The sequence below is a fragment of the Amblyomma mixtum genome, chromosome 8 (assembly GCF_055824585.1).
Source record: "Amblyomma mixtum isolate Tamu chromosome 8, ASM5582458v1, whole genome shotgun sequence".
Taxonomy (NCBI): Eukaryota; Metazoa; Arthropoda; class Arachnida; order Ixodida; family Ixodidae; genus Amblyomma; species Amblyomma mixtum.
In genome coordinates this window covers 138,280,254-138,293,229 of record NC_143019.1, presented here as the reverse complement: position 1 = coordinate 138,293,229, position 12,976 = coordinate 138,280,254, and the positions used below count along the sequence as shown (strand labels likewise).

Here is a 12,976-nt window from a genome sequence, read left to right as displayed (position 1 = left end):
CGCCGTCAGCTAGAAATATCTCGTATCTCTCGTTTTGATAAATAAGTTTTTTCATAAAGGCGATGTTACATGCTGTGCATCTCAGTATGATTTTGTTTTTATGGGGTTCTCACGTGCAGTTTTCATCCAGTTTTTCTTTTTTTTTTCTCGCATGGTCAGTTTTTTCAACTGCTCCTAGTTCCGTACAAGAATTTTGCCTTGATGCCTAGCATATTTGTTCGGATGTATACTTGCGTGTGTAGGGCCCTTTTGTTGGCATTGGTTTAACATGAATTAGTAAGATGGGGTCCGGCACTCGTCGTTTACTTACATGTCGGCCGCAGTGACAGTTCCCGCAGGGACAACACTGTGAGTGGCAGCTGCTGGCGTGCAGGCGACTGTACCACTGAAGAGAAACCAATGAAAGGTCACAGGTTAGCTTCGCTAGTGGTTAAGCAAGTTGTGCTCATAGAAGGAATGAGCTTCCATGGAATCACGTTTGGTTAAAAAAACGCTGATTTATTTATCTTTCTCCCTCCCGTTCTGTGTTGACCATGGCTCTGAAGCTTGACGGCTCAATCATGTCTTCATGGGGGGCGTCAGCTTTTTATCGGTTTCTTTTCTTTGCGCAATTGTGGCGAATTGCTTTTGTCTTCTAATTGCAGCTCAAACTTGTTCCCTAAGACCACTATGCGTCGTGGCACTACTACGAACTCAAACTCGAGCGTCCTTATCAAAGTCTACCGGTCACTGGTACTATCATCGATGCGCTTTTGTGGAATGCGACAGATATGGCGGATCGTTACCTTGTTCGAGCGGTATTGGGCCTTTAATGCCCGGACTCAAACACAAGGACTACGAGGCACGCCGTAGAGGATGGCACTGAGAGGGAGAACGGTGGTCTTGAACAGAAACATTTCAGCCACTCCTGTTTAAAATTACTTTAGTCTGGGCTTCCTGATTCGTAGCCATGTTTGAAACAAAAAGAAAGCGCGAACGGAACGAGGACAAAAAAGAACATAAAGTGCCTGGCGCCTGTCCTGTTGCTTTATATTCCTTCTTGTCCTCGTCCTATTCGCGCCTTTTCTGTTTCAAACACGGTTCTCCTTTTTAAGGAGCCATGTTACTTTGAGCCGGGTGAAGGGTGGGGGGTTCCAACAATGGCCGAAGGAGAAGCCGGCAGAAAAATATACAAATACAGGCTGGAAAGAAACTATAATAAAACGATTTCCTGAGGCAGAAGTAGGCATGTTTAAAGCTGTGATACAAGAGCAGGTTATAGCATATATGAAATGCTAACTCCTCTGATATTTGATTTATTTATTTTGCAAAACCGCGAGCATTGACAGGTCATGCAGGGAGTGGGTTTACAGCGGTATTCACAGTGTGCGGCACTTTGTATAGGATATTAGCACATCAGTGTGATACTTAAGCAAACGCATCATTCCACTCAAGTTTGAAGAGAAGAAACACAAACTTCCACGTTAGGGATCAGAACGGAAGAAACATTCTCTTTTAGCGACAAAGCTAGACAGAAAATACCTGCCAACAAAATGCAGTGGTAAATAGTTCAAAATCTCGACGGACGATGGTAAATGAACAACTTGCGATCTGTCTGTCCAGGAGAGGAGGTTCCAAAATGAATTGGTGCGCAGGAGGAGGGCGCTGCACTGCTTCGACGACAATAGGCACTGCTAGACATCCACGCCCTATTGTACATGTTTCGGCCAGGTTATAAACGCGTTTAGCGGGATGCTGGCCTGCTTCAGCGACGCGTTGCTCTGCCTTCTGGAGTTCCTACGCAATAGATTAGCGCAGCCGTAAACGGTAAGTCGTGCGCATTTATCCAGCCTTGTCGAACCCAAGTGTAGTTTGAAATTTTGAAAACGCTAGCCAGTCATTTAGTGTCAGACAACACGAGCCGGTACAGAACTATTGCAGCAGAGAACCTCGACGCATGGCATGATCGCAGGAGGGATAAAAGACAACTGACGACAATAAAAATAATTTCTGCTGTGCCCGTTTACCTAAGCGTTGCACCCATTCCTACCTGGTCTTGCCTGTTATCAGGAGCCGTGCTCTTAAAGCAATGTGGTTACCAAATTTTGGTTGCATGTTTTCTACTTTCTAATGCTGCGCAAACATTAGTATACATAGATAATCGCAGTATGTTTGGATGCAAGTGCTCAATAATCATCAACTGTATTTATTCTGTGAAACAGTTTTGGTTCGGATTGAGCCGCCGAACGATGGCTATGACGTCACAGTTCAGCACAGGTAGCGTGAGGAATATAAAAAATAAACTGGACATAATTTCTGCTTCGTCATTTTCATTCACTGGAACGCTAAAGCAACCTCAAGAGCCGGAATTTCAACTAACGAACGAGGAGTGATTATATTGCAGAATTAAACAAGATCCAGTAAGCCGCATGGCGAATATTTCATCATCATCAGCCTGACTGCGCCCGCAGCAGGACAAAGCCTCTGGCATATCTCTTCAATTAACCCTTTTCTGTGCCAGCTGTGGCCGCCTTAGTACCTTAACCCTCTTAACCTCATCCGCGCACCTTTCTGCCGCCCCTTGCTACGTTTGCCTTCTTTTGGTATCTAGACCGTTACCCATAATGACCAACGGTTGTCTTGTCTTCGCATCACATGCAGTGCCCAAAGCCCATTTCTTCCTCTTGGTTCCAACTAGGATGTAATTAACCCGCATTTGTACCCTGGCTCACTGGGTTCCCCTTCCTATCTCTTAACATTACACCTGTCATTTTCCTAGCCGTAGCTAGCTGCGTTGTCTTCAGTTTAAGTTGAGCACTTTTTGTTATCATCCAATTTATGCCTCATAGGCGAGTACCGTTAAGATACAGCTGCTATGCCCTTTTTTCGCGATAGATATTGGAAACTGCAATTAATGATCATGCGCTCTGCCCGATTCTTACTATAGTTATTTCACTCACGCGATCCGGATCTGCGCTCGCTACCTGCCTTAAGTAGATGTATTCCCTTACCACTTCAAGAGCTTCGAAACCAATCGTAAGATGCTGCCCCTTGCTAGACTCCTGACATCACATTGGGTTTCTGCACATTAATTTTCAGGTGCACAGCTCTGCTCTGCCTGCCTAAGTCATTGATTATGCTTAGCAATTCTGTGCAGCGATGGCGTAGAGGCAGATCATGCGCCTCGAGTGCAAGAGGACAGGGGTTCGAAACCCGGTGCCACGCAATTGTTTACCAGATAAGAAAGATTTAGCGTGTCGATTGAATTGTGTAACCATTCCTGGGGTACGGCCTGATGCTAGTGATCAGAACTGACTATGTATTTTCGCATCAGAACAGGATTTGGCCAGCCAGGTGTAGCATTTGGCAACCACCATATACATGAATATACGAACGTTAGACGAACATCACTAGGTGATCCATGCATCTAATGCTTGACGCATGTTTATAATAAAGATAAAAACATACTCAAGTAAAACTTGTTGTGGTGCTAGTTGGTCTATTTTCTTCGTTAACAAATTAGCACAACATAGGACAAACACGAGATAGGCGTACAGGACCGCGGCCTTTTTGTTTTACTTACAGCTGATCTTAAAACCCAGCGTGTTGTCCTGTCTGTCTCTGTCGTGTTCGGCCTATGTTAGGCTAACTTGCAACCGAAGAAAACATGCAGGCTAAAATTTAGTGTCTATAGTCCTTGTGTGCCCCACCCCCTCTCTCTACAGTTTTTTTTATTTGAAAATACTGCAGCCCCACTCTAGGGGCTATAGCAGAAGTGGGTGCATAAAATGTGGAACAACTCCACTCATACAAGGGTACATGACAAAAATTACAAGTATGAAAGTTGCACACAACACCATACAACGCTCCGACTCAATTACCGACGCAAAATCAGAAATTGATAATGCAGGAATGTTACCATGCAAAGTGTTCCAACTCTCCACAGTAGACGCAAAAAGCTGTATTTTGAAAACGTTAGTACGGGCGAAAAAAAGGTTGTATATTAAGATCATGATGGTTCCTGGTTGCAGATGGTTTTGAAAACGAGATATGCTTACCCTCTGAAAGGCAATTAGCAGAATGCACTATTGAGTGAAGAGGTTTTAGGGACTCAGTTTTCCGGCGGTATCCGAACTGTCTCAAGTTTAGGGAAGATGTCGGAGATGAGGGAGAGAAATGAAAGTCGGAGCGGCGGAAAATAAATCTTACAGCTTTTCGTTTTGTACATGTACAGAGTTTTGTACATGATCAATTTGACCTCCTTAGGATCATCCCGCACTGTGCGGCTTTTTACGAACTTTAGCTGTGATGCAATCAATGTGTTTTGAGCACGCCATATTGGAAGAAAAAAGGGTGCCAAGATGTTTATATTCATGTACCCTTTGCAGTGATGAATAGTCGTAATAACAAGGTGATAGGCGATTGGGGAAAGACATGACAACTGTTTTGCTGAAATTGATGTTCATCTGCCACGCATTGCACGAGTCACGGAACATACCAAAAGACTCATTCAGAAGGAGGTGATCATTGACAGAGTTGATAGTGTGGTGCAATGCGCAATCATCGGTGTATAGACGGATCTTTGAGGTTATACTTTGAGGCGAATCATTAATGTAGAGTAAAAACAGAAAAGGGCCAACGAAAGAGCCTTGGGGAACACCTGACGTGTCACCGGCTAAGGAAGAATCGACGGAATTGAAGCGAACATACAGGGAGCGGTGTGAGAGGAAATCGGCAATCCAATGAACGAGTTGAGAGTTATTGAGATTTACTTTTAGTTTGCATAACAATTTAGGGTGAAGGATAGTGTCAAAAGCTTTTGAAAAATGGATGAATATAGCATCTATGTGGTTAGCGGCACCTATGCTTAGAAGAATGCCATGTGCAAATTCGGTTAATTAAGTGACTGTACTAAATCCCTTACAAAACCCATGTTGAGCCCTTGAAAGAAGATTAGTTGCTTCAAGAAATTCCATAATGTGTTTATTATTAATACGCTCTACACTCTGACATGAATGTGCAATCAAACAGATCGGCTTATAGTTAGAAAGAAGTTGTTTGTTGCCGGATTTATAGAGGGGGAGTTCATTGGCGAGTTTCCATGAGGAAGGGACAATGCCAGTAGAAAGAGATTTTTGATAAATAATTGAGAGATATTGAGATGACCAAAGGGAATAACCTGCAAGGAAGGTGTTCTGGATACAGTCTGGTCCAGCGCATATCTTTGTGTCAAGGGATAAGATAAGAATTAAAGTGCGCTGAGTGCTAACCGTGATATCAGAGATAGAAAGATCATTGTTAGGAAGACTGAAAGATGGAATCATGTTATTATCACGTCAAAGTCAGAATGAAAATAAACATTAAATGCATCAGATATTTGCGCAGGACCAGTGACAATTTCTTCATTAATAACAATTGAGGTGACGGAAGTAATCTAGCAAGGAACGCGTTTTATGCACCGCCCTTCACACTGTCTCTGGCAAGTACGGTTCATACATGGGAATGCCTGTGTTTGCTTTCATTGTTGTGGCGATGGCTTAGACGTCTCAGGCTTCACTCAGAAAAGGTACTGGATTCGACACGGTGTCAGTTCGAATCTAACCCTGTGCGCTTATTGATTCTTTTCAAGGTATATAGCTATATTTCTGGTGAAAATATGCCATAGATTTGACATCGATTTCGACTGGATTCCGGAAGCATGTTCGGCTGTTTTTCCCGGCAATAAAAACCAAGTGCACGGCATCGACAAAAGATTAATGAGTGGCCCTGCTGGGAAGGCACAGAAAAGGACAAACTACGAATTTTCTCGTGAGCGGCACTCTAGTAAGCACCATCGTTTTAAACTGCCAGCTTGTTTCCTAGTTTATATTCCGCCTAGAATTTCGAAAGAATTTGATCAGCAGTTTAATTTAAGTCATAGAGCAAATGGTTGTTTTCTTTATAGCGGTATCAACATCTGTTTGGAAAGCAGTGGCTCGTACGGAGCCGATGCTAAATGGTTCAAAATTGCAATGTATTCAGTCGATGCGGAAGATTGACTTTAGGTGCCTACCTAATAATAAAATAGCGCCGCTCCCAGACGGATGACAAGCATGCGCATGTTCATCTGCTACCTTGACTTGCCGTGGCTACCCGCTAAAAACATGAATACTTGCGTGCTGAATTACAGCGGTGGTGAGGCCATAAGAACCTGTGTGTTGGCAATGAAGATTTTTTCCCTGATATTATTACCCCTAGAATTATCTACGCGCTAACTTTATTTCCTTACACAAAGGTGTATATTTGCACCTTACCCAGTGATCAGCTAGATTTCCTGGAGAACATGTCCATACAGATTTCTTGCATGTTCGCGAAAGCACCATTTGTGCACACGTTCTCAATGACATTAGCAAGGCTTATTTCAGTTTTTAAAATGTGCTAAGAATTGCCGCCCGGTTGTTCGCTATGCAATAGCGACATTTAGTCGTTTTTGAAAGCCCTGTGGTAGCGAAGCAACCATAGATCTGTCGAGGCGGAGATCACGTTCAAGTAGAGCCCATTTTCTTAGACCTTGGGTGGACTTAAATGATTGTTGCCGCTTGCATCCTCAGACTCCCTGCTTTGCAATGGGGCCAAATTCTGTTCCTGGCTGCCATGCACGCCTGAAACCTGAGAATTGCGTTTTCATTTCCTTCTTATGGTGTGCTTTGTTGAAAATGTGCTAAGTTAGCATTGTCGGCTGCCGGGAGGTCATAATCTAAGTAATCAAGCACGCTGTGAAGAAAAGGGGCAGCCCAAAAGCAGTCAAGAGGGAACTAGGCATAGATAAGAACCAGATGTATGTGCTCAGAGACGAAGAGGGAAATGTCATAGCAATATGGATAGGACAGTTAAAGTAGCGGCAGAGTTCTACGCAAATCTATACCGTATTTAATGTAATCAGAGGGTTATTGAGATAGGTGTACCGCAAATCAATGGGACATCCCACCGGGAAAGAAAGAGGAAGTAAAAAAAGCCTTAGGAACAATGCAAAGCGGGAAAGCAGCTGGTGAGGATCACGCAACAGTACATCTCTTGAAGGACGAAAGGGAGACTGTGCTAAAAAAAACTAACCAACCTGTACACGCAACGCCCTGTGGCTTCGAGCTTACCAGAAGCTTGGAAGAACGCTAGCATTATCTAAATAAGCAAGGAGACGTCAACGACTTGAAAAATTACAGACCTATGAACTTACTGTCCGTTCCCTACAATATATTTAGTAAAATATCTGCAAAAATAATAAGGAAAACTATAGACTTCAATCAACCAAATGATCAGGCAGGCTTTTGTGAAGGACACTGGAGAATAGACCATAATCACTAAAGTGATAGACAAATGCGCAGAATGTAACCGACCGCTATATACAGCCTTCATTGATCACGAGAAAGAATTTCACTCCATGGATACCTCGGCAGGCATGCAAACATTGCGTAACCAGGGAGTAGAAGAGTCATAAGTGAAAATACTGCAAGATATCTATAATAAATGCGCTGTCCTCCATAAAGCCACCAAAAAAATTTCAGTAAGGCAGGGAGTCAGGCAGGGAGACACGTTCCCGCCAATGCGCTTCACCGCCTGTTTAAAGGAGGTGTTCCGAGGCCTGGACTGGGAACAGTTGGTGATAGGAGTCAATCGAGAATACTAAGTAATTTGCGATTCCCTGATCACATTGTCTTGCTATGTCACTCAGGAGATGAACTGCAAAGCATGATCAATGAGTTTTACAGGCAGAGCAGTACGGTGGGTTTAAAAATTAAAGGGTGCCTGAAAGGGGCGCCGAATAAAGTTGCGGTGTGCTTAGAATGTTAAAGCACGCCGCTTCACGAATATCCACCAGCCGAAATTTTAGCCAAGTTATTTTTAGTCAAGATATGAACTTCCGCGTGTTCGCGCTATTCTCTGTGTCGTCACTTTTTGCACGCTGAAATGTCGGCGCTTCTCCGCCGGCCCAACCCACTCAGTTCATCCGCCGGCTGCCGACACATGTGGGAAGCTTCCTGCTGCGGTCACGGTAGCTGCGTGATGTCACAAAGAGACGTCACGGGGAACCAATGACAGCTCTCCGCTGCTGACGTAACGAGCGCCGCATGACGCGTTGCGAACGAATTAGAGCGAAAGCTAGGCACTGCAGGTTCCCGGGAGGAGTGCAAGCGCGATTTTTTAAAAATATTGATACGTGGCGGCTAGAAGCAGCAGTAGAAACAGCAGAGGTAGCCTGCTACGCAAGGGACCGACTGCTAGGAGAAGTCTCTCAGCACACAAGCGCGCACCTCAGCGTCGTCTTCGTTACGAAACACTTCGTCGTCCTTCCAGCGTCCGTAGCATGACCCCCCCCTCGCGGCAAAAGCACCGTCCCGGTGCGCACTACACAGGCCTGCTAGACGGCGAGTTGTAAGGTTTGAGGCGGGACACGTGGACGATATCGGTGCGGGGTGCAGCGGCCGGGGATGGCGGATGTAGCGGGGTGATCTCGTACGTCACCGCGGTCACCGGACGTACGACCCGATAAGGGCCTGTATATCGGGGGAGCAGTTTTTCACAAAGGCCCACACGGCGGGAAGGGAGTCCCAGAGTAACACAAGGGAGCCAGGAGAGTAGGTGACTTCACGACGGCGACAGTCATGACGTCGTTTCTGATTGACTTGGGAGGCCGACAGCCGCTGGCGGGCGACAATACTGGCAGCGTCGGCGCGAGCGATGGGGTCCCGAGCGTAAGGACTCGTGGAGGCGGTGGCGGGCAGTACACTGTCGAAGGGCAGCAAAGGATCGCGGCCAAAAAGAAGGTAAAAAGGGGAGAAACCGGATGTATCGTGACGCGTAGAATTGTAGGCGAATGTTACAAATGGGAGGCTAATATCCCAGTCGCGGTGATTGTCGGAGACGTACATCGAAATCATGTTGGTGAGGGTACGGTTCAGACGTTCAGTGAGGCCGTTCGTCTGCGGATGGTAGGCCGTGGCGAACTGATGACGGACGGAGCAGGAGCGGAGGAGTTCGGCGACCACTTTGGAAAGAAAGCAGCGGCCGCGATCGGTGAGCAGGTGACGGCGAGCACCGTGGTGGAGTATGACGTCGTGCAGGAGAAAGTCAGCGACATCAGTTGCGCAACTGGTTGGGATCGCTCGAGTAATAGCGTAGCGCGTGGAGTAGTCCGTCGCGACCGCGATCCATTTGTTTCCCATAGCAGACACCGGAAAAGGGCCGAGCAGGTCGAGGCCGACACGGGAAAACGGCTCTACGGGGATTGGAATCGGCTGAAGGTGTCCGGGAGGGAGAACCGAGGGCGTCTTCCGTCGTTGGCACAGCTCGCAAGCGGCCACATAACGGCGGACAGAACGGTATAGACCGGGCCAAAAGAAGCGGCGGCGCACGCTGTCGTAGGTGCGGGAGACTCCAAGATGACCGGCCGTGGGAACGTCATGAAGCTGCTCAAGGACGCTGCTGCGCAGATGTTGAGGGACCACGAGCAAGAGGTCAGCGCCGTCAGGCCGCATATTGCGCCGGTAGAGGACGTTCTCATGGAGCACAAACGGGGCGAGGGACGCATCACAGCGGTTGGCAGTGAGGCGGTCGATGAGGGAACGTAGCGAAGAATCCAAGCGCTGTTCTTGTGCAATGTTGCGGAAGGCCGAGATGGATAAGACGCAGGCGGCAGCCTCGCATTCGTTGGAGGAGGGCGCATCGACAGGGTAACGGGACAAGCATTCCGCGTCCTGGTGCAAGCGGCCGGACTTGTGGACGACACAAAATGTGTACTGTTGAAGGCGAAGAGCCCAGTGCCCCAGCCGGCCAGTAGGGTCTTTGAGCGAAGAAAGCCAGCATAAGGCGTGGTGATCCGTGATAGCAGAGAAAGGGTGCCCAAACAAGTAAGGGCGGAATTTTGCAATAGCCCAAACCAGGGCGAGGCATTCCCGCTGGGTGATAGAATAGTTGCGCTCTGACACAGAAAGGAGACGGCTGGCGTACGCAATAACGCGAAGCTTGTTGCGTTGCCGCTGAGCAAGTAGGGCACCAATGCCATGGCCGCTCGCATCGGTGCGAAGTTCCGTAGGGGCTGAAGGATCAAAGTGTGCCAACACAGGTGGAGCAGTGAGGGCACTGATAAGGGCTCTGAAGGCGTCAGCTTGGGGGGGTCCCCAAGAGAACGGGATGTCCTTCTTGAAGAGCGTGGTAAGAGGTCGGGCTATTTCCGCAAAGTTCTGGATGAACCGGCGGAAATAGGAACATAGGCCGAGAAAGCTGCGCACATCACCGGAGGAGCGCGGAGTAGGAAATGAACGCACGGCGCGGACTTTGTCGGGGTCGGGTTGGATTCCAGCAGAATCGACCAAGTGGCCAAGGACCTTGAGCTGACGGCGGCCGAAGGTACATTTCTTCGAGTTCAGCTGAAGACCAGCGCGGCGGAAGACAGCAAGGATGGCTGAAAGGCGATGCAGGTGGCTTTGGAATGTGGACGAAAAAACAATCACGTCATCTAAGTAGCAGAGGCATATCGTCCACTTAAAACCGCGCAGGAGGGAGTCCATCATGCGCTCGAAGGTCGCAGGGGCATTGCACAGGCCGAAAGGCATGACTTTAAATTGGTACATACGATTTCAGCAGCGCGAACACGGTTAGGAAAAAACAGACCGTGTTCGCGCTGCTGAAATCGTATGGATTCCCACCAACTAGCCCGCCAGATTGCGTTATTCTTTAAATTGGTACAGGCCGTCCGGGGTGACAAAGGCGGTTTTCTCCCGATCCCGTTCATCGACAGCGATCTGCCAGTACCCTGATCGAAGATCGATGGAGGAAAAGTAACTGGCGCCGTGCAAGTAGTCGAGAGCGTCGTCAATTCGAGGCAAAGGGTAGACGTCTTTCTTTGTGACGGCATTCAGATGGCGGTAATCGACGCAGAATCGCCAGGTTTGATCTTTCTTTTTAACAAGCACGACAGGGGACGCCCAAGGACTACTCGAAGGCTCGATGATGTTGCGGGCCAGCATCTTGTCCACCTCTGCGTGAATAACACGGCGCTCTGCGAGGGAGACCCTATAGGGCCGTCTGTGAATAGGGCGGACCTCGCCGGTGTCAATGTGGTGGGCGACAACAGAGGTTTGACCCAAAGGACGGTCCCCAAAGTCAAAAATATCACTGTAGGAGGACAAGAGGCTGTGAAGAGCTGTAGAATCAGCAGAGGGCAGATCGGCCGCTATCATCCGGGAAATAGAATCCTCACGGGAGGGCTGCGATGTAGGGACATTGGAGACGGCAGTCGCTGGGTCAGGAGCCAGGACAGAAACTGTGCAATCGGTCGATGGGGACAGATCAGCAAGTGAAATGCCGGTCGGAAGTACCTGAGGGGACAGGCTGAAGTTGAGGACAGGGAGGCAGGTGCAGTTGTTGGTGATGTGGACAATGGTGTGGGGAAAGAGGACGTTACGATTCAGAATGGCAGCGGTGATAGGGCAGGCGACGTAGTCTCCATCAGGGACGGGAGGAGAAGGCGACATAGGGATGTAGACAGCAGCTTGTGGCGGGAGACGAGCAAAGTCGGTGGATTGAAGGCGAGGTGAGCTGGTGGAGTCGTCATTGCACAGGGGCAGATCCAATCGGAGAAGGCCTGAGGAACAGTCAATAAGAGCTGAATTGGTGGTTAAAAAGTCAAGGCCAAGGATTATATCCTGAGGGCACCTGGTCAGGACGGTGAACAGAACGGGTATATGACGTCCGGCAATGCTGACTCTCGCAGTGCACATTCCAATCACGGCAGCGGGGCTGCCATCGGCGACGCGAACCGTGGACATGGCGGCAGGCGTTAAAACTTTCTTCAGACGGCGGCGCAAAGAAGAGCTCAGGACAGACACTTGGGCGCCAGTATCAATGAGGGCAAGGACCGGGACACCGCGCGTGGCCGAAGTTAGCATCTAGATAGTTAAATTATTTCTTGGATAAAGATACGGAGGTGGAGCTGATGCAACGGTCATTTTCTTTTTTTATGCAGTAGGCTTCGAAAATTTCCCTGCTAAGCTGGGTCGTCAATCTTTTCAAGACAGTTGTGTCGCGGAACCTAGGCGTGCAGTTACTGGCAAAACATTGTCGCCATTGTAGTAATTGCACGCCTAGGTTCCGCGACACAACTGTCACAAAGAATTTAACTATCTAGATGCTAACTTGTGCCACGCGCGCCCACGTGCCTGTGTTATTTGATGGTATCGGCTGTTCATCAGGTGTGATTACGATTCCTGTATAAATGTGGTTTTCCTGTAGTAAAACCTTAGTTGAAGTTCCGCGTCTTGTCCTGTGCTTTCCTCTCTTCGTCCCTCGTCGTTTTGCGCGGTTGCAATATGCACTCCATTGTCAACCACCAACTAGCCCGCCTTCACTTGGTACATGGGTCTTGGGCATTCTTGAAATAACGTTGATAGTTCAACGCTCGGTCCTGTCCGCCTTCAGTCTGTTTTTTTTCCTAACCGTGATCGCGCTGCTGAAATCGTATGCAATATTTTTTACTCTCCGCCTAAGTACATTCTGCCTACTTATAAGGTCTCGTCGAGGATGAAATATTCACGGCATATTATTTCAAATACTCGGCCAGTAATATACTTGACGGAAGACATAATGAGCACCTCTTTTTCCCCTCCCTTGTCCGCTCAGTGCCCATTACCAGGCTAACACTACCATATTGTCTCAGATATTATTCGTTCTGAAACAACCGTGTCCATATACTGGGACTACAATATGCCTCACAGTACAACACGGTCTCACCTATTAATTGTTGTCCAGCCACTTACAGCTTTTTATACAACGTTACCTTCACCATCTTTCAACTTACTTTAAAAACTCCCCTGTAGCGTCTGGTTGAGTATTTCGATGCCAAATGAGAAAAATGTATCTATCCTAAAATCCTGGGAAGATTTCAGACCTGAGTCATTTGTGTTATTCTTTCAGACTATTCTTGGAGTTCCAGTGTCACAGCCCTAGAGGCGACTCCTCAAAC

At 47.8% G+C, this 12,976-nt stretch overlaps 1 protein-coding gene across 2 annotated transcripts in view; it reads right to left on the bottom strand.

The window, feature by feature from the left end:
• Positions 1 to 12,976, bottom strand: part of LOC149334604 (uncharacterized) — a 54,406-nt gene that overhangs the window by 2,491 nt on the left and 38,939 nt on the right. For both annotated transcript variants that reach the window (XM_089556284.1, XM_089556285.1), the window contains one exon: positions 311 to 385. In XM_089556284.1, coding sequence (XP_089412410.1) covers positions 311 to 385 — 75 coding nt within the window. The remainder of the gene's footprint in view (positions 1 to 310; positions 386 to 12,976) is intronic.